The following is a 26,141-nucleotide window of genomic DNA, read 5'->3' on the forward strand; positions in this document are numbered from 1 at the left end:
TAGGACAGTTTAATGTCTGTGAAACTGTGAATGTCAAATACTAGTAAAACCACTGATTTGTGACTTGTTTCAGAGGCAAATTGTGTATTTGAAGGATTTTAATATTGAACTAATTTTTTCTAACCTGCTCATATAAACTTTAAAGAGATTTTTTATGTGATTAAAAATATGAAGACTTTAATAAATACAGTTTGCTTTTACTTTATGTGTGATCTCTTCTGTTTTTGATGTTTTTTGAGATTTATTTTTTAAGATATGTCTCATTTTACAGAATTTATCCGATTTAGTCATTTGATGTTAATATGACATGATTCCCTTCTATGTTATAGTGTTTTTATTATTTTCATTTACTAATTTGTGGTCACTGTGTCCTTATGTGTCTCTGGCACCAGTTCGCAACATTGATGCATTAATTATTTTCATTTATAAACCTTTGGGTTTTAACCTCATACATGTTTCAGCAGGAGGTCAAACTTTCTGCACATTCAAGTCATTTTTAAGCATCATATACATCATTTTTAAGCATCATTATGTTTCTAAACTGCCCAACTGATGTTTTTTTTTTTAACTTTATGATTAGTTAACCCATAAAGACCCAAACAGCCACTGGTGTCCAAAACCTTCTACTGATCTAAACTGTTTAATTCCTGTTGATCCACTAATCTGATCAATCCATGTCAATAATTGGTGTAAAATATAGTTCTTCATCTTTTCATGGTCATCAGATATGACCATATTTGGACATTCAGAGGCTCTGTAGTTGCCCTGGAAACACCATCATCTTCTACAACATTGATTCACCAGTAAAACCCATGGAGTTGGATCAATGACAGTGGATGGAATTGCTTGTTTTATGTTCAAGTAATGATAAATTTTGTTTAAAAAGTCACTTTTTCTTCAGTTTTCTCTGTTTCTAATATAATACAACACAACTTTAATCTGAGCTTTTATGAGCATATACGTGATCAGTAAATTAAATATAGGAAAATACAGGATTTACACTGAAAAAACAAAATACGGGGGATAATACGGTAAATAGTGACAAATCAATTAAGAATGATTAGATAGAAAAATTCATTTGGGAACTGCCACTGAAGAAGCACTGGGTCTTTATGAGTTAATAGGTTAATAATAATACATCACACTTTTATAGCGCTTTTTTGGACACTCAAAGACGCTTCACAAACAAAACAAAAACAACAGAGAGAAAAAGAAAGGCTCAAGAAAATGCAAGTTTGAATAGGTGAGTTTTGAGTGGTGATTTGAAGTTGAGGTTATTTTATTTTATTTGATACAGAAGAAGAATAGGGCCACTGAAAAAAAAGGTCCAATATTTTCAATATTTTTTTAAAAATTATTATTCTGAGAAAAAAGTCATTCTGAGATTAATCTCAGAATTCTGACTTTTTTCTCATAATAATAATAATAATAATAATAATAATAATAATAATAATAATAATAATAATAATAATGGCTCTTTTTTTCAGTAGCCCTAATCCTCTTCTGTAATTTTATTTTTGTTTTTATTTTCATTTTATTTGATGACAGGGACCAATCAAGATTACAGGAGTAAATTTTTCCGTTGAGCACCGGAAGGGGGATATTTATGGGATCTGGCAACCCGGTGCCGGTCTGTCCCATAGTTACTAAGGGGAAGATGGTGGACTTGGCGACTACGGCGTGTTGTAAACTCCGTCCCAAACACTTTGAAAAACACTCACTGCCTCAACCTGGAATCAGAAACAGATTACCCGGGGACAACCACAGATAATACACGGACTAACCTGCGGAGGGAAGCCACTTTATCCGAAGACACAAACTTTAATCCGCGGAGGAAGCGGCGCAGAGCGGGGGAGTCGTACCGGAGCGTGGCGGTTGGAAGCTAGCAGCTGTTAGCCGCACTGTCCGCTGAAGTGTGGACCAAGCAGCGTGGATTTTCGGAACTATTTCAGACCGTGTGTGAGGTTAAACCACGGGGACCACACGGCCTTGTGCTTTTACCCTCTTCTCACCAGCTGTCAAAGCCGTGCGGACTCGTGCTGCCGGTCGGACTAATAGCGGGCTAACTTTAGCTAGCTAACCGCGGCTAGCCGTGTTGTGATCGGAGCCTGCTGAAAATGCCACGGAGCAAAAAGGGGAAACGTGGCTCCGGTAAGCCGGGTAAGTGACATTTATTTAACTCAAAATGAAGCAGACACTTTGAATTAGACGTTGAACAAACAGAAACTGAATGTCACTCGTGTTTTGAAGTCCTTTAACAGTCATTAGCTTGTGTAGCAGACCGCCATATGTCCGGAACACACACAGCAGCTTGTTGCTTCACAAACTTTCATTGTAAACTCTTAACTGTAATTTAATCCTAAAATAGTTACTGCTCTGTATGGATACAGTTTGCATGTGTTTATTGGATATATGGGCAACTTTAAAACGTAAACTAATCAACAAATCCCGGTGCACTTGTGCAGGTAGTGACAGATTCCATGTGCAGAGCCTGTGTTCCTGCTAAGGCTGTCTGCAGGTTTAAGGTGAACACGTTATTTTTAGCTGTGTTGTCACAAGACGTAAGCCCTGCTCCAAACAGTTAAAGAGGTTTGTTTTATATGTGTGTGCAGTAAATACAGAGGGGTCACCGGGTACATGTGCACATGTATTGTTTGCATGCAGTGCCTTTGCTGCTTTTATTGTGCAGGTTTCTATGGGTGTACAGTAGAGGAGTGGGCCCGCCATGTGTCCACGGCCACTCACGTTTTAAGGAGTGTTCTGGGAGGAGGGTACACACGTGTAGCACCATATATGTTCGCGCTCATGCACGTTCAGACGATGTAGTTTCCTGGTAAAGAAAGACAAATACTACTGGGAGTGGTAAAGGGGTTTAACAGTAAACAGTGGATTAGAGCTGCAACTGTGTGCACTGTACATAGGATGAACGGGACATGTTTATACACAGTTAAGCAGTGATGTAATGTGTATATACTAACAGTTAGAATGGGATAGAGCAGGAAACACAGCTGGAGACAAGGAGAATACTTAATCATTATAAGGGAAACTTAAAATTAATAAGTCTAGAGCAGGACAGATTTAAAGGAATCTAATATCTTTATGTTTTTACTTTTTTTTTTTTTTAAACCAGGTGGTTTTGTTAGTTTGGCACAGTGGTCTCCAAACTGCAGACTGTTCCAAAAGACAAATTTGGTGTCTCATCAAACCCCTCCCAACTTACAAAATACATCTTGAGTTGTCCTAGATCTGCATTCACACAGACTCTTCCTCTGTCTGTAGACTCTATCTGTTTTGCATATTTCTTGTCTTCTTTTACTTACTCTTCATCTTATATCTTTTACAAATTATTATTATTTTTTAATATCTGTTTCATCCTTCATTCATCAGTAATCAGTCAGTACATTCATCTTATTGCATCTCCTTTGTCCTGTGTTACATGTTTTGTGACTGAGGCCTCTTTTGCATTTCACAGGACTTTGATGAGGTCAAGAACGCACTTCTGCTTTACTGTAGAAAATGAAGTCACACATCATGTCAGTGCTACAATTTACTCTGCAAATGTGTGACCTAAGATTGTGAAAATACAGCCTATGAATGGATCAACAGTCCATGCATGTACAGTAGTTCAGATTGGACAACCTCTTATCATTTTCGGATTAACATCTCGACCTTAAGATATTTTACCATCACCTACCGTATCTGAGTTAATGTCCCCTTAATTGAACATTATAACAAAAACCAGACACCGGCTCTAACAAGGGACTTGAATGTTTTTTGTAGCCGCCATCAGTTAGTCATCCTCACCGCTAGATTTCACTAAATGTCCCACTGAACATTGTTATCGTGTTGTAAACCTGTTTTAAGTGTATAAAAATGCAAATTAGCTGAAAAATACGAGTGAAGATTAATGATGCAATGTTTTATTTGTGTTAAAAGGGGAAGTTGGCATGAAAAAAAGTGTCATTTTCAAACTGTTATGAAGCTTAAGTATCAGTATCAGGGCAGGACTGGTATTGAATGATACCCAGGAGTGAAGTCGGGCCTCGTTTACAGGTGACAGTAGGTTCAGCAGAAGGTGAAGGCTGGGCTGAATTAACCTGGGTGTAACTGAAGTGATCAACAGTGACCACTGTACTCTGTCCGGTGGGAGGGGCTCCAACAGCCCCGTCTCCACCCGAGTCTGACTGAATGGATTTACATAGACTGAAGGCAGTGTTTTCAAAGCAAGGAAATGATCATTTGGAATTACAAAGGACCGGGAGGAAGAGCGGCTGAGGGTCCAACAAAAGCCCCACCCACAGGGGGCGGGTCGTTAATGGATGTAAAATCGGTGGGTAGAACACAGAAGGAAGACGCTGGATTAGATCTGCACAGTTAGTCCCATCACAATGACTGCAGATTAAAGGTCATGAGTCTGGTTTACATTTACACGTTACCTGTGCAGAGTCATGGACCAGAGCCAGCGGTGCCGTTCAAGAGTGTTTAAACTCAGTAACTGATCCCAATTTTTAATACATGTATGAATAGGTCTGTATGCCCCCGTAAACAAACGTCCTGCCCCCTCTAATGAAAGTGTGCAAAGTTTTAGGGAGTAGGGGAAAAGTAAGTGAGCTTCACAACTAGGGCTGTAAGAAAATATTGGTTCTGCAATATATCGCAATATTTCATTTCACAATACTGTATCTATATTAAAAAGTACTGTATCGATACTTTTAGATATTTATTCAAATGCAGATATTGTGGAGGTTCATTTTTGTTTTTTTTTGTTTTTTATTATTTAACACTCTTTTATTAAATAATGTTAGTTCCTTTGTTGGGATTGCACAAAAATGAGAATAATGTTCTGATGTTAGTTCTGAACTAATAGGATATGAACGTTTGAACAGGATCTTAAACTGTAATGTCTGTAAAACAGAATTTCAGTTTGAACACAGGAACATTTTGTGATATAGCATTACATCCTGTTGTGATCAAATAAAAATGTGTTTAGTATTTGTGCAGATTTCTGGTGTAATTCAATTCTTCAAGGAAATTATCATTTAAAAAAAAAAATTGCCTTTTTAACAGTATCGTGATATATTGTATTGTGATCCTAGTATTGTGATTTGTATCGTATCACCAGATTCTTGCCAATACACAGCCCTATTCACAACAGTGGGTAGAGGAATAAGTAACACGAGTTAACTTTCACTTTTCCCATTGTGAGTGTGAGGTACACATGTGCCGCCCTGTATATAACCCCCCCCCCCCCCATTGAATAAGTAGGATGGAAACTGGCCGACCCACAGTACCTGGGTCAGGTACTCGCCGTCCTGCTCTGAAAAATTTATCTCACATATAATTTCTTGATTATGCAAAATTAAAATAAAATCGATCCGGAATCCATCAAATCTATTTTTCCCAGCCCTACTGATAACTGTCTGTTCTCAAACTAAACAAGTGTAACGTTGTCATATTAAATGAACCACATGAATCTTACTGTTGTCCCGATTTGAATGATGTTTAACACTTGAATAGAAAAACTAAATAAAATACATAAAGTTCTGCTCAGATTTCACAACCGTCCAATGAAGGTGAAAAATCAGAGGGAAACTCTCCTCCGTCCTAAACATAGACTGAATATAAAAATAAACATGCAGGGTCATTTTATGCAGCTGTGGAAAAGTGAAGCCAACATATCACAGGTACAGGAGCCGCCGCCATATTGGTTTTATGGTGACTGTGGAGTAGAGATGAAATGTTGTAAAGTTTGGATTTTACAGCACAAAGAATGAACACTAACCACTGAAATAGAAGATGAAAACGCTGTTACTCTTAGAGTTAGAGTTGGAACTGTAACAGTAGTTTGTTTAATCATGTAACGCAGATGGATGTGACTAGTTAAACACAACGTTCACACAAAAAAAACAGCTGTTTGATGGATGTGACAAATTATTCCTCTGAAAGACAACATAGAAGAAATAAATAATTGCTCTGGACAGGAAGGTTAAGTGGGAGTAAAATGAATCAAAGGAGCATTTAGTGCAGATTTTTATCAAACGTAATAACTGATTAATATGCAGGTCACCCCCCCTCAAAAAAAACAAAACAGTGAAACAGCCTCTTCAACACCTTAAAGATGTTTCCTGGGTTAAATGCAGAACTAAAAAGACTCATTTCAGAAGTAAATGTTTGTCATTTTTACTTTGAAAACAGTGTAACATTAATGTGTTATTAGATTAGATCCATCTGCTCCATCAGAGCTGTCAGAGGATGGTGTTGTCCTTTTACCGGAGCTTCACCCCCCAGTTCAGACCACAGATTTATGATGAGACCAGCTGTAACTTTAGAATCTGCCAGTTCACACCAGTGTATGAGAACTGATCAGATATGGGTTCAGTGACGTCTGTATTTTACTGCAGTCTAACCGTCTTTTTTGTCACTGGATATAATGTGTAGTTTATTCAAGTATGAATGACTTACTTCTATAACTACATGTGGAGGAAAGAGTTGAACTGAACCAGTTTCATCTGCAGTTGTGTTTGGTCTGACCTGAGCTGAACACAGAGCTGACGTTTAGAAAGTCACAAATAAGGAAATGACTTAACTGATGTTTTTCTCTCTTTCATTCATTTGACACTTCCTCCCTCTCTCCATTTTATGGCCTTTACATCCATCCATTCATTCATTCATATCTCCATACCTCCCATCCATCCACCCACCCTTTCATCCATCCATCTAATCCTCCACCCTTCCATCCGTCCATCCATTCCTCCACCCTTTCATCCATCCACCCACCCACCGTTTCATCCATCCATCCCTCCATCCGTCCCTCCATCCGTCCCTCATGTCCCCCTCGGCTCCGTCCTCATGTCCCCTCCAGGTTCTCTACGTCAGGAGGTCCTTCAGCTCCAGCTGTCGGCTAAAGCCTCACTGTCGACCAAAGGTAAATCCTCTGACCGTTGACCTTTGACCTCAGCTTTGGCCCTTGTTCAGACGCTCGTGGCTGTCATTTCCATGCATGCAGTGAACTGAACAAACCCCCTCTGTTACGTTCTCAGTTACTTACTCAGCCTGTTCCAGCTGACTGCTCCTCAGTCCTCATGCATGTTGGGTCTGAACACCACACATTAACGTCCCACCTCCGTCCTGAGCTTCACGGACGTTTAACAAACACGTCACCTGACCACCTCCTCTCACTTCCATGTCATCATCTCATCTGTGTTTCTGTCACCAGAGCACTTCACCTTCGACCGTTACGTCTTCACTCCCATCAGTTCATATGTATATATCATATACGTCCTGTCAGTCTGAACCCTCATGTCGAACAGTTTTATTTAGTGCACGTTGTGTCATCATTTATGAAACTTAAACAGGTTTATATTGAAGTCTGATACAGTTTCGCTGCTTTTTTCATCAGTTAATGCAGACATTCAGTCAAATCTCATATTGACGTTATGTTTTGTTTCTTTCTTTGTATTATTACTTTTTCTCCCATAACAAATAAATCTTCATTGTAAATGTAAAAATAGTTGCTACTTTAAAGTCATTTAGTTCCTCATCATATTATCTTTTATTAACAATTATTATTAACATGTACATATTTAATGTAAGACGACTGATAAATGTGATACTGCCATCAGTGAATATACATGTGATATGACAGCACTGATATTGGACAGAACACAAATATTTCATAATTTAATGTAATTTTTTGCACAGAAGCAAAGAGAAAGAGGAGTCATTATTTATAGATTGTTATTATTTTACTTTAAATCATGTTGACTTGTATGTGGAACCTGAACTAGAACCAGTTCAACATCCTTGACTGTTAATATCTTCAGTGTAATTTTTGCACTTTGTAAATTCATCCCACAGATCCTTTGGGGGGCCGGTTTTGGCCCACAGGCCGTATGTTTGACACCCCTGATCTACATGATCAGGAAATTCAGTATAGGGAAATACATGATTTTTACTGGAACAATGCAAAACACTGGATAGTTTTACAATAAATGGTGATAAATTACTTCAGAAAGGTTAAATTTAGAGTCAAAATCCAATGGAACTGCCACAGAAGTAGGACTGGTTCTGTGTGGGTGAAGCTGTAGAGTGGATCTGCTGCTGGAGGTCGTTTACACACATGCTGTATGGACATAGAAGCATAGCTGCAGTGGTCCTTTTAACGGGTCCCACCCGTCTGTCCCCATTGGTCCGTCCACTCGTCCTCTTCATCGCTGTGTAAGCGCAAAGAGGCAAACTGGAGACGACACGTGAGCGGAGACGAGCTCACACTTCACATATCTGAGCTGTGTGTGGGCGGTCTGCGTGGGAAGGAGTGGAGCTGCTGTGTGGAAATGTATGTGTCACTGCAGGGAGTGGGGACAGCGGGTTCTGAGTGGGTTCTGAGTGGACTGGAGAACAGACCCGGTTACCAGCTTCTGTCACAGAAACCCCAGTGTTCCAGAAGGACGTCCAGTGGTCACGTCTACGTAGGTTTATCTGGTTATGGTAATAAAAAAAAGGCCTTATTCAGCTGAATGGGTTAAACCAGGGGGGACAAACATACGTTTGGACCAAAACCAACTACTGAACAAGCTTCTGTGTGTGTGTGTCCAGAGGAGGGGGCTGCATCAGGCTCAGTCTGATCAGCTGTTGGTAATTCCAGCTGTCAATCACATGTTTAACCCTCTACCTGCCTGAGCAGACCAGTGGTGAACCAGTGATCTGCATCACAATATATTTTCTATCTTTTGAAAACACAGTTTTCATATAATCTCAGAACACCTGAAATTATAACATGCTAATAAAAAAAACTAACACATTTTCACCAAAACTACAAACACTGCAGCATTAATACATCGTCATGTGACTATATACAACTGAAACTCTGTTTTGGGAACAAAAATGAAACATTTGGGCAATATGGCCAAATATTTAAATCCTAATTTTCTTTCTCAAAGTAATTGATAATTAATGATTTTATTAAATTACTTTCTGCTTGCATGAATTTAAGACAAATCTTGGTTCTAAAATACTCTATACTTCTTAAAAAACTAAACTTATATGTGATGTACGGCTGAAAAACATTCACACGTAAAGAAGGAAACACGTTTCATGTTGAACTTATGATTTAGGAAATTTTCACGATTTTCAGCAAACGAAACCTTGATAAATATACACAGCCCAGCCTTAACTTAACCAACAGTCATATAATTATCCTGGTGATGCCATGAATAAATGTGGTTGAATGTTTAAACAGATGAATATGAGTGTAGAGGAATAATAAGAGGAACTACTTTTACAGTTTCAGCGTTTAGAGGGGATGTAGATCAGATCTGTTTATGTGAAATATCTGACCTTTAGCTGTGTTTATTCAGTTCAAGCATTCACAGCTTAAATATAGACCAGTATCCTGTTACATGTGTAGTTATTTAGATGGTTTCTTTAATGAAATGGTCACAACGCTTTAACAAAAAGTACATGCATGTTTGAGCATGTGCGGCCCCTCCCACCGCTCCAACAATAACCCTGACCTCTGCATTACCTGGACCAGATCGACCCGATTGACCTGAGAAAACACACACACACACACACGTGTACATACATACATACATACATACACTGACTGTTCTGGAGCACACACACACTCAGTGAATGGATAAATGAATGGCCGTGCTCGTCTGCAGTAATCCCACCAACAGTACAAAGTCCTGAGCCAGCAGGAACCTGAGGGTTAGCTTCAGCTGCTCTAAACCACTCACTCACTGACACTGACAGATGACAGACAGCCGCCTCGTACCACGTCCAGCCGTTACCTGACATTATGTTTGGAGTGTTAAGGAGGACATTAGCTCCTCTGTAGCCATGATATATCATAAAATACAGCAGGAAGACCATGCAGTGCCTGGGAAAGTCCGACTGATTTCCATTGTCAGTATTAAATTGAGTTGGTGTGAGTTGGACATAAGTCAGTCTCAAATCTAGAAGGTTCTCTGTATCTACTGTAAATCAACCCAAACCTTTAGACTGAAGTTTGGAAGTAACTGTTCCTGTACTTATTGTGTCTTATAGTTTGGAAGCCTCTGAATCAGAGGTGTTAACCCTTTAAAACCATTTGTATCATATTTGCTACGACAAGTTCTGAGACCTCTGTCTTATCAACAACATCAATACTTTCTTTAAAAACCTGTTGTATGTGACCTGATACATGTTTTCTGCCCCCTGGTGGATTATTATCCCACTGCAGACACTTTTTTTGCCCTTTTCAATATTGCTGCTATCGTTCAATCCTTCATGTACTGAGACAGTGCATAGTTGCTTAATAATTGTTTATTTATAGTACAGTTAAATTGTGTTAAATATGTGTGTATCAAATTTGATACTGCAGGTATTTAAGGTGCTTTATTAAAAAAAGCCCAATATATCATAAACCAAAGGGTACGGCAAAATGTTTTGTTTGGATTTTGTGAAAAGGTCTAATAAACATCTCAATTCCAAAAAATGTTAATTTTGTGTCTAGTTTTTGATGGGTCAAGTTTTACAGGGTTCAACTTATTTTCAAGTTCCGCATTCAGAACAGTTTGGTCTAATTTGGGCGGGACCAGTAAAATAATAGCATAAAACCCATAAATAATGAAAATTCCAATTACAAAACTAAAATTATGTTATTAACATGTGAATGCTTACAAACTATCCTTTCACGATAAATGTGAATAACCTGAACAAATAAGAACAACAAGAAATTTCTTCAGAATAATATTCTGCCTCATTTTTGCAGATCACAGTGAATCTACAAATACACAAAACATTTAATAACAGGCAGAATATTGGTTCAATTACACTGATTTATATGAAGACAGTTCAGGTTGTTCATATTTGTTCAGGTTTTTGTAACTTCTTTTTTTGTTTTTTTACACTAAATTAAAGAGAATAATTTGCCATTGTCATTATTTATTGGTTATTATGATCTTATTTTACTGGTTCGGATCCACTTTAGATCATATTGGTCTTGACGTGGAACCTGAACTGAAATGGTTTAAACATCATTATCTGTTAATATCTTCAGTATTAGTTTTGTAAATTCGTCTTGGATCCTTTGATGGTCTGGTTTTGGCCCAGGGGCCGCATGTTTGACACCCCTGGTCCAAATGTAAGTGTTGCTCATTATTTCTTTGTTTGAAGTCTTCCACTGATTTCCAACATCCTTAAATGCATCATTTCTTCCTAACCCTGTGAGGATAGAGCTGCTTCACATTATCTGGAGGTGACGACTGCAGTCACCAGTATTCAATCACAGCCGGTGACTCAGTCTCACATTCTCCAACTGGAAAAAGGAGCCGCTGTTTTAACTTGGTCCATCATGAAGGGACATTTTAGATGTGACTTAGGGATGGCTGATCATATGTCGAGCATCACAAGCGATAACCTGAAGCATAATGACAGTGTAAATTCACATGTGTCTGTTTGTCTTTTTTTAGGGGTTAAAAATGGGATAAAGGGTGAATCTGGAGCCAGTGACGATGAGCTGACCTCTGACGTCCTCAGCCACTACAGCAGCGCCAGTGAAACAGCGTCTGTCGTGGATGAAGGAACAGGTTTGTACAGAAATGTAACGGCCGAGGTAAATACGGTGTTAGAGCAGGGGTCTGATTCATTTTAGAGGATCTAGAGTTGGTCCCTGAACACCTCCAGTGACTGCTAATGCTAATAAGGAGCTAATGCTAATGCTCGATACTGTGCATTAAGATGTGTAAAATGTAGAGACAGAGTTTTCTAGACCAGGACTGCACTTTAGTTCAGGAGCAACATCCCCTCAATATGATCTGAAGTGGGCTGGACCAGTTAAATAATAACTTGATAATATATAAATAATGTCAACTCCGAATCTTTCTCTCTATTTTAGGATAAAAATGTGGAACTTACATGATGAAAATGTTTACATCCTTTACAAAATGTGAATAACATGAACAAACAGAAATTTATCAGTAAAAATAAGCGCAATATTAACAATATTCTGCCACAATTTCTTGTTTGCACATGTGCATCACAATGTACAGATCACAGTGGATCTACAAATACACAAAACATTTAATAACAGACAGAATATTGGTCCAATTACACTGATTTATATGAAGACATTTGAGGTTGTTCATATTTGATCAGGTTATTTACATTTTTTGTAAATTTAATTACTAAAACAAAGAGAATAATTTGTATTTGTCATTATTTATCGGTTATGCTGGTCGTATGTTACTGGTTCTAATCCACTTTAGATCCTATTGGTCTGGATGTGGAACCTTTACTAAAACGATTGTTAGTATCTTCCCTGTAATTTTTGTATTTTGTAAATTCATCCTGTGGGTTGGAGTGGACCCTTTGGCGGTACAGTTTTGGCCCGCGGGTCATATGTTTGACACCCGTATGTTAGTGTGACCCATATGTTGAATAGTGGAGGTTGATGTTGTTTTCCTGGAGTGAGCTGTTTGTGTCGACAGGAGGTGAACCTGTGGACGAGCAGACGGCCCAGGAGGAAACAGAGGACAAACTGAAGCAGTGTATAGACAACCTGATGGACAAGAGGTACAAGACCTTCTATTTACACATTATTATTATTATTATTATTACTATTGAGTCAGGGTTTGGTCATCTGTGCTTAACACTGACATTAATACTCTTTACATTGGTTCCAAGAAGAAGAGTGTATTAACTCTTTAAGTGCCAGACAGTTAAGGGGCTAATAAGCCTTAAAAGTGCCACAGAATTTGGCCGTTTTTCAGTATTTCGCGTCGTTTTTATAATATTTGAAGAATCCTGCAGGAAACCGCTCGGTAACATCCGACCGATTGCTAATTAGATTCAAAACGCACCGGACGCAGCCGATTCATTATTGATCGTAATTTGCATAATTCATAATAATAATAATAATAATAATAATAATCTTTATTTATATAGCACTTTTCATACATTAAAAACTGTAGCACAAAGTGCTTTACATATCAGTTTAAAAATCAGTACCGCCCCCCCACCCACACCCACCCACTCACCCGCACACACACACACATATACATGCAAACCCACAAGCTCACACATACTTAAGAAGACTGACTGAGCACGGGTAGACCAGAACAAAAATGTACAAGTAAAAGTAAAACATCAGTTTAGGAGGCGCTGTCTCAGGGAGCCATCCGCACCAAGATGCAGCCGCCGACCCCGGCGACCAGGCACCAGCAACACAGCCCCGCATCCCAACTAGTGGGAGAGGGCCAACTGGGACCCCCACCCACCAGAAAGGAGCGGACCCCAGTGAGGGAAGGCGCCACAGCCCCCGGAGTCCACAGCCGCCCCCCGGCATGGAGGGCTCCCTCTGATGAAACACCGGAGAAAAAGAAACATTAAAAAGATATAAAAATATTATTCGGTCGCGTGACCTCAAATTCCCGTCTGCTTGGTCTCAAAAGGGGGACACAGAAAGAACGTCATCGAAATGTGAGAAAGAAATGGGGGTGGATGGTTTGTTTGTACACAAATGTGGCGTGTTCTCCAAAGCCGATTTAATCGGCCCATGGCACTGAAAGTGTTAAACATAGGTTAAAAGAGAAACTAACAGATCCCTGGGTGGGGTGGGGGGGCTGAACTGACATGAGTTTGATATCTTTGTTAATCCTTAGGGGTCTGCAGTCATGGCCCCGTGATTGAATCACATGACGTATTCAACATGTCGTAGTGTCGGAAGTTGGTTGCGTAGACCACTGGGGGCAATTGCATTCAAAAGTGTGGACTTAAAACACTCTCCAACTTTTTATGTGATGTTGATAGAGCAAATACAACTGGAGATATGACTGTTTCACACCAGAGCAAACAAACGTGAATAAAAGTATGAAAATGAGGTGGGGGGGTGTTATATTTCTGACCATATCTGTCATTTTTTGTCCTTTTTCAAAACGGAAAAAGGGAGGGTGATGAGAAAACTCCTATGTAAAGGTCTGCTTTTATGTCAAATATTTGTGCATAGTTTTAATTTATTACAATTTTAATTTTATATACCTAATATTTGAAACCAATATTCACTTCTAAAGTCTTTCAAAAGGTTCGTTAAGCATCTTTGTGTTATTTATCCAATAAATTATATACATTTTCAAACTGGATTTTATATTTTTTGTGTGTTTTTTGTCCTTTTGTGTTGATATAGTAGGTTAAAGTGAAAAAAAATAATAGATGAGATAGATGAAGTTGTGCTGTAAAAAAGATATCAAATGTGGGTATAGTAAACATTTCTGTATATAGTACATAAAGGTAAAATCAAAAGTACTTAAAAACAGCCAAAATAGGCTCAAACACTTAAGGGTTAATATCTCCAGTGTAATGTTTCCACTAAAGGGCCGTATTGGACCCTTTGGTGGCCGGTTTTGGCCCACGGGCCATATGTTTGACACCTGTTTAATGCCTAAAACCCCCTTTGTGCTCTTTCTTTGTAGCGCTAAAACCCGTCTCGCAGCGCTGGAGTCTTTGAGACAAGCCTTCTGTTCCAAAGTACTGTATGAGTTCCTGTCAGAGAGACGCCTTACTGTCAGCGACTGCCTTGAACGGAGCCTTAAAAAAGGTCAGACACGCCCAAGTCGCTGTATGTTTGTCTGCTTCTGTGCATGGAACAACACTCACTCTGTCTTTTACAGTTTTACTTCATTTTTTTATTTAACCAGGAAAAATAAAGTCTTGTTGAGATTAAAGCTCAGAGCGTCCTGGTCCAAACTTCAGCAGCAGAACTTACAGAATGTTCTTACAGAAGTTGTCTCTGTCTTTTTCTTCCAGGTGGGGGGGAGGAGCAGGCGGCTGCAGCCACCGTCTTCACCCTGCTCTGCATCCAGCTGGGAGGTGGAGACGAGGCCGAGGTGGGTTTCAACATGCTCCGCCCCCTCCTCTCCAACATCCTGATCGACAGCGGCGCCAGCCTCGCTGCCCGCCAGAGTGTGAGTCATCACCGTGACAACAAAATATCTTCATTTTGGATTAGATTTGGGATGTAGTTGTATATTGTACATAAAAAACACAAATGGAAAGACACAGAATGATTAAGATTTAAAGTCACAGGGAAAATTTCAGCCAGTCATAATGAAGACATAAGACAATAGAAGCGTTTGTGCTAAATGTGCAGCCGACCTCACACTCAGCCCACAGTCAGTGAATCACAAACGAACAGCATTAACCACATGTTTAACCCTATAAGGACTCACATTAGAACAGGACTACAGCTATATATGTCAGTTTTACAATGAAAGGGTCAGAAAAAGACTTTTTTTTGCCAATTCTTTTGCACCTTTTTTTCAGGAAGAACTTAACCTTCAATATGTGTCCATTAATTATCATTATTATATGTAATAAATGCTTAAAACAGTGTTATAGCAAAAAAAAAAAAAAAAACCTGGCTCAGTTTTTTTTTATTTTTTTTTTATCATATTTATTTTGAAAAACAACTGTTCATAATGAAACTTTGCAGTTCATAGATGTAAACATTTTTATTATGGAATCTTACTTTTTTCACTCAAAAACTCAGAGAAAACTTTGGAGTTGACATTATTTATAAGTTCTTATCTTGTTATTTATATTATTTTACTGATCCGGCCTACTTTATATCATATTAGTACTGAAGAGGATTACGGCCACTGGGGAAAAAAGAAATAAATAAATTAAGGATCAATGTTTTTTAATCATTATTTTTATTATGAGAAAAGTAAAAAATTCTGAGAAATAAGTCAGAATTCTGAGATTAAAGTCAGAATTGTGACTTTTTTTTTCTCAGAATAATAATAAAAAAAAACATATATATTGGACCTTAATTTTTTTTTTCCCAGTGGCCCTAATCCTCATCTGTATATTAGACTACATGTGGCCCCTGAACTAAAACGAGTTTGACATTCCTGGTCTAGATCATTGAATGTCCATGTTCTTCTTGTTCTTTTTGGTTCTTTGGTGTCATTTGGATCCTGTTGATAGTCTGTGTTCACTTTCATCATCTGATTCAGATACACGCACTGCATCTGTGTATGCCCTGGATAGATCTACATAGAGTTTACACAAATGTACAGACATTTAGAGAAGATTTACAGATCAAATACAACTATCAATCAACAATACAAACCATAAAAATACAGATAAAAACAGTGAAAATAGACAAAAAAACATCAAAACACACTAGTAGAACACTCTAAAACAGCACTATCACTATTATATACAATTATTTCCGTGAATTCACCACTAAAACGCTGCTAAAAGTAATAAAAATCGTCCATCTCTCTCTCACCGACTGCACTCTGCTGCTCTAAGCCCCACCCACTTCCACCCCTCCCCCTCAGCCAATGCAGACCTGTACCCTAATGTGTTGTAGACCAATAGAAGGCAGACTTCAGAGACATGATGGGTTCATTTTTGTTGTTGTTTCCTCAGTGTGCCAGAGCCCTGGGCATGTGCTGTTACGTCTCTGCAGGTGACGACGGAGAGGTAAGAGGGTCCGACTGGACCACCACCACACACACATGACCACCACCACACACACATGACCACCACCACACACACATGACCACCAGGACGTTTGGGTCTTTAAGGGTTAAGTTCATCCTGTTATTTGATCGTGTGCTTAAGGGTGTATTCACACCTGAAAAGTCCTTTGGTCCGCTTATTTGATTCGGATCCAGTGAAGACTTTATTTTTTTCATTTGGGTTGGGTCGCATTCACATTGCACTTTTTGCTAGTGGACCAAAATGTGTGAACAGAAGCATGAATGTGACGAACTGCACTGGCATTGGATAGAAAAGTCGGGGGCGGGGTGAATCAGAGACGGCCGGTGTTGATGAAAATAGACGTGGTAGTCCTACATACAGTTAGCATTTTCAGAATATTTATTCTATTTTTACAGACACAAATTTACGAAAATAATGCTAACACTCAAGAAAAGCTCATTTGGAGCCGGTTTCATAGTACGGACATCTGACCAAATGTCAATGGCACATTCAGTTTCCTCATTGCTCCACGTCTGTCCACAGCTCATAGCTGCTGCTATGAGCACTGACCACCCTTAAACCTCGGCTACTTCCTGCGGCTACGGTGGCTCGTCAAGCACAAAAAGGCTCAAGATTCCTTGGTTTGGTTCGGTTTGAGGTCGGTCATATTCACACCAGAAGTGAACCGGCCCAGAGTCCATTTGGAAGCGGACCCAGACCACCTCTTCTAGGTAGTCTGGGTCCACTTGTTTGGTTTGAATCAGAGTTTGCATGTTTGTATTCACACCTCAAAAAAGTCTGGGCTTTCTGGGGAAACGAACTCTGGTCCGTTTTAAACGGACCAAATGAGGTAGGTGTGAATACACCCTAAGTCTGAGTGGTAGAATGGTGACAGTCGGAGCTCAGATGCTGCTGATCGTCTGTTGGTGACGCTCTGATCTGAGTCGACGCTGTGGTATCAGTATGACTTGTACCTCCTGTTGATCTTCTTGACTCTGATGTGTTTCCTCTGCTTTCATCTCAGGACCTGATCAAGTCTCTGGCCCTTCTGGAGAGCGTCTTCACGTCCTCCTATCCGAACAGAGAGGGGGTCCTACCCACCCCCAAACCCGGGACCCCAGGCCTCCACGCTGCAGCCCTGCAGGCCTGGGCTCTGCTGGTCACACTGTGTCCTGCATCCAGACTACTGGTGCTGCTGGACCTGTGAGTCACACAGAACCAACACAAGCAGCATGTGCTTTTCTAACATGGGTCTGGGATACGGAACCACAATGACTAATGTCAGAATATAGTTTTATATTATGGGATGAAGACTGATTGATTGATTGAAATCTTTACTTCGAACATGTAGACAGTGAAATCAAAACAAAATCAACCAACAAAATATCAGTAATGATCCATAAAAGGTTGATAAGTAAACAAAAGAAAAGAAAAAAGAATTAAATAAATGAAATTAAACATGCTCGAAAAGGAGTAGGAAGAAGTAAAAACTTATATACTCCTACCCCCAATCTGTATTCCTTATGATCGCTATATAGCAATACAGTATAATTATGTCATTTAACACAGTTTGGACTCTTTTTCTGATCTTATACTCATCCATTTTAAATATAAGGCTTTGATTAAATGCATTTGGAAAGAAGTGCAGTCGTTAGATTTAGTAGAAGTTATTTGACTGAAGGGGCAGGGTAAATAATCCAGATAAATCCTGATAATAAAGGTCAGTAAATCCCCTCAGAGCAGGTACTGGAGCAGAGGGAGGCAAAGGAAAACACTCCGGGTCTGCAGTGTTTTCAACAGGATCACACTCTGCTCTTGTTTTAGTGCTTTTTTGAGTTGAGTCTTACAGTGTTTTCTAAATAAAGTTGAGTTGAATGACACTCTGAGGTGACATTAAATGGATAGAGAAGAAAAACGTCAGTGACACTTCTTGACCTTCCAACTCCCAGTCAGCTGATCTGTGGTTCTGGACAGTCCTGACATCACAGCTGTTATTGGTGTGTTTGTCCTGCAGACACCTGCCCAAACTGGAGGCCTGTCTACAGAGCAGCGACGTCCACTTCAGGATCGCGGTTGGAGAGACCATCGCTCTGCTGGTGGAGCTGGGACGGGACGTGGACGAGGTGGACGAACACAAACATACCAACACTGACTGTTTTACACTGTTTTTCCATTAAATCACAAATGCCATGATTTGTTGATTTATTATCATAGATGACACTAGAAGTCATTCCATAAACATGGCGACGAACATAAATATGGTGTTTATTTACAGATATTCATTCATTCATTCATTATCTGAACCCACTTTATCCTCACTAGGGTCACGGGGGTCACTTGGAGCCTATCCCAGATACTTATGGGTGAAGGTGGGGTACACCCTGGACATTTCGCCAGTTCATCGCAGGGCTATTTACAGATATATTCATTATTATTCTATATTCCCCTCTATCTCCTACTAAATTCTAAAATGATGTGGTGTCCTGGTGTGTCCACACATACCACGACATGTTTCTTTTAAAACTCTTCTTGTTGTAACATCCGTCAATTTTTTGTTTTTTTTAATCACATGACTCTAGTTGCGGAAAAAGGTCTTTCCAGTGCAGTTTTGTGTGATATACCAATTGCGCTACGCTCAAAAAACACAAAAACATTGTATCGAAAAATGAGTTTTGGTGAAATTGTCATTTTTCTATTCGGCAAATTTTTATACGCAAGTTATATTCACGCAATTTGAGGGTCAATGGAAAAGCGACTAATGACGCATATGAACACTGACACATATATGTTAGTGTGTGTAAACTATATATATATATATATATATATATATATATATATATATATATATATATCCAAAACTGATGCTATGTATTCACCCAATCTACATATTAAGACACTCTATTAAACACAGAACAGTAACAGTACAATATGTACTAGACAGATATTATCAATATGATAATTAAAAGAAATGTAGATAAATAATTGTAAAAATATTGTTCTTGTGTAATTATAATTATGTGGTTATTAGGTGGAATTCATCTGCTACAGCATTTTTTGTAATTCTTTTTTTTGGTAAATGATGAATCCTATAAATGTGTAAAACCGTCATTTAACAGCGGCAGAACGTTAATAAAAGCTTTGTTTGTCATTGAACATGAATCCATCGTTGTTCTCTACCATGTTGAAAGGGTCAAAGGTCATTTTCATCTCCTTTTTTTGTAATTCTTCAGTGGAAAAATTCAATATAAGTGGGTGTTCCCATAGCACTTGAAGGCAGCGTTAGGTTCTTTCCGTCCTGTTCCACTGCAGTTGAAATGTCCTGACGCTGGACGCGTTTGTCTTTGTTCAGGAGTTTGAAGTGGACAACAGCGACAGTCTGTGCGATTGTCTGAAGGGTTTAGCCACCGACGGAAACAAACACCGAGCCAAGAACGACCGCAGGAAGCAGCGCTCCATCTTCAGAGAAGTGTTGCATTATATAGAGGTGGGCAGAGGGTGTGGGCGGGGCTTTAGGGGGTGGAGTCCAATCCACTGCTTTCAGTCTGATTTATCCACTCGGTCTCCCACAGAACGACGACTTCACCGAGGAGAAGATCCGCTTCGGGGTGGAGAGTGTTTACATCGACGGCTGGATGAGGAGACGAATCTACGACGCCTTTAAGGAAATCCTAGAGTCTGGAGTCAGACACCACCTACAGGTGAGGACGAGAACAGCAGCTGTCAATGGATCTGTCATCTGTCCTATGAGTAAAACTGTCCTGGTAGATAGTTATAATGTAGTAATAATAATAATATCATCTGTCCTGGAATGTGTATCCTTTGTATGAAATCAGAATGAGAATAGACTTTATTGTCAGTGTTCAGTGCAACAACATGAATTAAAAAAATAAATAAATAAATGTATGAAAATAAGAATATAGAGCCAATATAAAATTACAAAAACTAAGAAGTAAAATAAGAATACGGAATATAAAATTTACAAAAAGTAAAATAGAAATAGAACTAAAGTAGAATGAAATGAAAATAGGCATAAAATAGAAATAGACACAATATTGACCCTTTAAGCACCAAAATTGCAATATTATGACAAGCACCATATCTGAATGAAACGGACAGCTTTTTGAAAACTTCATCAAATTTAAATATTAAAAAAGCAAAAAAAAAAACCTCAGATGCCTTAATTGTTATCCATATTAACAGGATGTAAATCTGTGAACGAGTCTATTAAATAGTGTATTGATATTTGAATAAATATTGCGTTGTTATTGCAAGAACAGAGAATTATTGCATAAACATATTGAACATAATTCATGTCATACAGGGTTATTGCACATTAATGTTGAAGGCAACGTCAGTTTTATCGTCAGTTTTATCGTCAGTACATCTCATACAGAAACTGAAATGATAAAACTCTAAGGCCCCATGGTGCAAAATAAACATAGTAGAAAAAAAACCTGAAAAATAGAAAAAAAACAATATATCTGTAAACATCAGGGGGTTGAGGAGACAATAAATAAACAATAAAAGTGTAACAGTGAAGTAAGAACAGATGATTTGTTAGTAATAGATGAGTTTTTGAGTTAAAGTGACTAGTTATAGAAGTGACTGAACAGGAAGAAACAGTTATTTAGGACTTTGTGCAGCTGGTGACAGATGGAATGGAATGGAATAGCCTTTATTGTCATTTGACAGTACAAAGTACATCAAACGAAATTAGTTCGATGATTAGGGACATTGGGCCGCTGCTCCTACTAGAGCGCCACCACAGAACCCTTCCTTCGAAAAAATTTTTTGCAGTAAAGTACAGAAGATAAGATAATGCAAAGCACAAATATAAGACATCATACAGTTTTCACACAGTACACGTGGACACATGCTGGAATTTTTTCATGGATTTGAAGGGAATTGGGGGACAGCGTGAACATTAAGGCCGACAGCAGACGTGAAGGGGGGGGTGGGGGGTGCATGAACTGTGTAATAATTGTGGAATGTGTGTACGAAGATAAGAGACTCCAGTGGGTTCGCTCTGTCCATACAGTTAGTCCTTCAGTCTTTATCAGTTCTTATCAGTTCAGTCCACTGTTGTCTTGACCATGGAAGATGTTTTGACTGCAAAGGGGAGTAAGGAAAGAATGTGCTGCTTCCTCAGTTCTCAGGGGAATAATTTAGGCCGCGGGGGAAACTTGATTACTGCATAGATTTAGAATAACTTAATTTTTTTATACCTGGCCTCAGCATTCCTTAGCTCCTTCGTCCAGTAAGATCCCTGCGCAATTCCTCAGTCTTCTCTTTTAGTCCAGCAGATTGACAGAGCCCCTCCATGGTTGCCCTCAATCCCTCTGCGGACTCACCTGTGATGTAATCCAGCTTCTTATACGAGTCCCCAGCCCGTCCGGTCAGGTCTCGCACACTCTCCTCCGTCTGCGTCACCGCCCGTTGTAATTCCTTCACATTATCACTCACCGCTCTGAAGTGCTTCCCAGTTTCCACCGACAGCAGCGGGGTCTCTTTGCATGCTGCTGTCTTGCTGATTTTGCGATAGATCAGGACCATTCCCAAGCCAATCAGAAGGTCTGAATCTGAATGGACCTGGTGGTCTTCATGGTCCTGGGACCTAAGACCTAACCTTTGAATTTCTCTCATTAACCCCCCCACCCCCACACACACACACACACACACACACACACTGCATTATTAGAAATAACTAAATAAAGGCGTGGGTGCTGGTCAGACATTCCAGCGTCCACAGGTGTCAGACGTCCTGTTGGTGTTGGTACTGTGTGTGAACATGTGACTGCAGATGGAGGTGAAGTGTGTTGATTATTGGTGTGGTTTCATCCAGTTCAACCCCCTCCTGAGGGACATCTTTGGCCTCGGCCCCCCACTCATCCTGGACGCCAACATCAGAACCAACAAAATCTCTCGCTTTGAGAAGGTAAGGACATGTTTTCAGCATCACATTTCATTTTCCCTCCATTCCTCCTCATTTTCATCCATGGTGAGAAGCTGCTGTTGTTGAAGTTGAACTTCTGTAACAATAAAGAACTCAGAAATTAACCCTTAAAGACCCAAACAGCCAGAACCATCTACTGATCTAAACTGTTTAATACCTGTTGATCCACTAATCCTATCAATCCATGTCAGTAATTGGTGTAAAATACAGTTCTTCATCTTTTCACGGTCATCAGATATGACCATATTTGGACGCTCAGAGGCTCCGTCGTTACCGTGGAAACACCGTCATCTTCTCCAACATTGATTCACCAGTCAAACCCATGGAGTTGGATCAATGACAGTGGATGGACACACTGGGTTTATGATCAGTTAATGATGGATTTGATTTAATTTTAAAAAGCCCTTTTTTCTTCAGTTTTGTCTTTTTTTTTTGTCTTTTTTTTTTTTTGCATAATAACCTTGGAATTTACTCAGTTTTCATGAACATCATGAATACAGCAAAATACATGATTTACCGTCTGGCCCATCAGGGGTTTCTAGGGGGGCAGCAGGTACTCAGTGATAAGGTGGGGGGGGGGGTTAACTTCACTTCCTCACAGTTTGATCTACAGATGTGACCCACCACGTACTCCACATACAGGTCCATCACATTACTTTTAGAATTACGCTCGGCATGCACGACGTAGCACGTGTTGCAGAATTTTAAAGGGAAGGATCAGTTTTACGGATCGGTTGATTTTACTGATCCCCGATCGAGCTAAAATGTTGATATCAGGGCCGATATCCGATCCTAACATCAGATCGGTGCAACTTTAAGATTAATCATGATGATGGATTAATCCGCGTTGAAGTGTTTTGTTTTGTTTTTTCACAATATTTTATTGGTATTTAAGTTTTACAATGAAAGGTACTAAAGTAAATAATAATGTACATAAAGAGCATGAATCAAAACAACACAAACACTCAAACACACACCCATTCACACCACGTAGTCTTACACCAAATTACATATATACATATTCTTATGAAGATATATACAGTACATATATGTGGAAAAATTAAAATACAGCAGTCATGATAATAAAAAATGAAACAGTAATAATTTGGATGACATGTCCCTATTTTCCAGATACATTAATGTCCATATAAGGTTCCCATAATAGTATAAATTCCTCCAGTTTTCCTTTCATAATGTAAGTCAGTCTTTCCAGTCCGATACACTCTGATAGTTCTTTTATCCATTGCTTTATAGAAGGAGCTTCCAGTTCAAAGTGACAGCTCCTCCGCGTTAACGTGTTAATTTTGACAGCCCTAGAAGAAAATAATCCTGAGTATATGTATTCCTATAGGTATGTGTTTTACCTCGGCCATCAGGTGAAAATGACCCTTAAAAGTGCTTGAATTTGACCTTGAAAATGTGAATAAACCTGTGTCCTGCCTGGTTTTATCCATAAACAGAGCAGACGTGTTCACTGTGTTCGGTTCTGTCTGTGTTTCAGCATCTGTTCAACTCTGCTGCCTTCAAGGCCCGGACCAAACAGAGGAGCAAAGTCCGAGACAAACGGGCCGACGTCATGTGAGCAGAACGACGGATCAAAGAAGCCTTCAAACACAAAAGACTCAGCACTTGAACGCAGACGGTTCAGTTCCACCTCAAACCCGACCGTGGCCAACGCCCACTTCAGAACCGCCAAAGCTGCTAACAGAACCCCCACAGGCGTCTGGGAAGGATTCAGCCTCCACCCACCCACCCACCCACCCACAAATGTACACCCGCCTCCAGAACCTGTCTGTGGTACTCAGGGTTCACCGCTGCCCTGGGCTCTGTCTGAAAGGAACGACGTCAAACTCATGTTAGTTCAGGTTCCACGTTCAGACCAGTAGGATCTAAAGTGGATCAGAACCAAGAAAATAAGAACACAAGAACCTACAAATAATGACAAATACACACTTTATGTTTTAGTGATAGAGAAAAGGTCAAATAAATTAAAGATTTAAAAAAGTTAAAGTACGATTACATTATGAAAATGTTTACATCTGCAAACTATCCTTTAAAATTTATGAACAACATGAAATGTATTAAGAAAAGTAAGTGTCATTTAAACAGTATTACACCTCAGTTTATCATTTACACATGTTCATTAAAACTCACTGTGATGGCGTATTAAGGCCATGTAAGAAAACAAGAACATTTGTCACTACGAAAATAAAGTCATAAAATATCAAGATCAAACCCCTAATTTTGTGAGAATAAAGTCGAATACAAAGAGTTATAATTTTATGAGAATGAAGTCGTATTATTATGAAAATAACGTTGTAATTTGAAACAGGCACGAAAAATATCACAATTTCCAGAATACAGTCGTACCCACTGGTCTGACAATGGAGAACTGGGAACATTCTGTGAGGTTCTACTTTTATTTGGGGTTTACACACAAAGGGCAAATATGGAGTCTATTAGCCCCGCCCACCAAATACTGAGCCTGTTAGCCCCGCCCACCATCAACACATTAACATTAGGTGAAGGACTGACGACAGTTCGCACACGTTTGGGTTTGTTTGGAGCACATTTGGAGTAAATTACTGAACTTAAGGTTTACAGTTTCTAAATTATGACTTTAATCACACTATTGTAAATTTATTTATTTATTTTGTATTACGACTTTAATCTCATAAAAGCACAACGTTATTTTCATTAAATCATGAGGGTTTTTTTAAAACTACGACTATTCTTATATTATTATGGCTTTGTACTTGTTTGAGTTTGTAAACCCCAAATGAAAGTAGAACCTCACAGAATGTTCCCAGTTTAACAATATGAGACCAGTGGGTACGACTGTATTCTGGAAATTATATTTTTTCCACCTGTTTTTAAATGACGACATTATTCTCATAATATTATGATTTCATTCTCCTAAAATTATGACTCTTTTGTATTCGACTTTAATCTCATAATATTACCTTTTCATTCTCGTAGTGACAAGTGTTTTTATTTTCTTATGTTGTCCTAATTTGCCGCCATAATGTACAGACGACAGTGGATCCACAAATACACAAAACATTTAATAACAGACAGAATATTGGTCCAATTACACTTCTGTTTTTCATAAGATGTTTCAGGTTTTTCATATTTTTCAGTTTATTCACATTTTTTGTTAAAGGGTAGTTTGTAAATGTGAAAAGTAATTTTACTTTTTACACTAAAACACAGAAAAGTTGTCATTATTTACAGGTTATTATGTAATTATTTCATTTTGGTCTGAATGTGGAACTTGAAATAAAAGGAGTTTAACACATTTTATTATTCATATCTTCAGTCTGATTTTTATATTTCATAATTTCATCCCTTGGCCTGGATCGGATCCCTTTGGTGGGCCGGTTTAGGCCCGTGAGCCTCATGTTTGACACCCCTGTCTGAAAGGATCAGTCTGGTGGTTTTAGATCGAACAAATGCTCCATGAATTCAACCTAGAAACATCATCACCTGTGGATCTAATAGATGATGATGAGTGGGTTATGAAAGAAGAAGAAGAATGTAAACATATAAATAAACAACAGATGAAATACTGAAGAACTGCATCTGAATAAATAGATCCAGATGGTTTCATGGATTTAGAAGCTGTTGGATGTCACTGAGTCTCAAATACTCTGTTGGATTTATTTATGAACGGCTGTGATTCAGTTTTAGAAAATTAACCCTTTAAGATGAGCAA

General features: G+C 39.0%; 1 protein-coding gene across 2 annotated transcripts; it reads left to right on the forward strand.

Annotated features, from left to right (window-relative positions):
- The first annotated feature begins 1,606 nt into the window (after positions 1–1,606).
- On the forward strand, positions 1,607–24,751 carry ifrd2 (interferon-related developmental regulator 2). Of its 2 annotated transcripts, XM_030139447.1 has the most exons (13): positions 1,607–2,160; positions 6,863–6,925; positions 11,457–11,573; positions 12,474–12,558; positions 14,454–14,578; positions 14,788–14,945; positions 16,420–16,473; positions 17,498–17,676; positions 18,488–18,596; positions 19,823–19,957; positions 20,043–20,171; positions 22,316–22,408; positions 23,928–24,751. In XM_030139447.1, exons 1-13 carry the CDS (start codon positions 2,118–2,120, stop codon positions 24,006–24,008), a joined length of 1,371 nt encoding a protein of 456 aa, XP_029995307.1. In that variant the 5' UTR covers positions 1,607–2,117; the 3' UTR covers positions 24,009–24,751. The 2 variants fall into 2 exon arrangements, with proteins under 2 accessions (XP_029995307.1, XP_029995308.1); XM_030139448.1 differs by lacking the exon at positions 6,863–6,925.
- The last annotated feature ends 1,390 nt before the right edge of the window (positions 24,752–26,141 follow it).

This window comes from Sphaeramia orbicularis, chromosome 7 (assembly GCF_902148855.1).
Source record: "Sphaeramia orbicularis chromosome 7, fSphaOr1.1, whole genome shotgun sequence".
In the NCBI taxonomy this organism is placed as follows: domain Eukaryota; kingdom Metazoa; phylum Chordata; class Actinopteri; order Kurtiformes; family Apogonidae; genus Sphaeramia; species Sphaeramia orbicularis.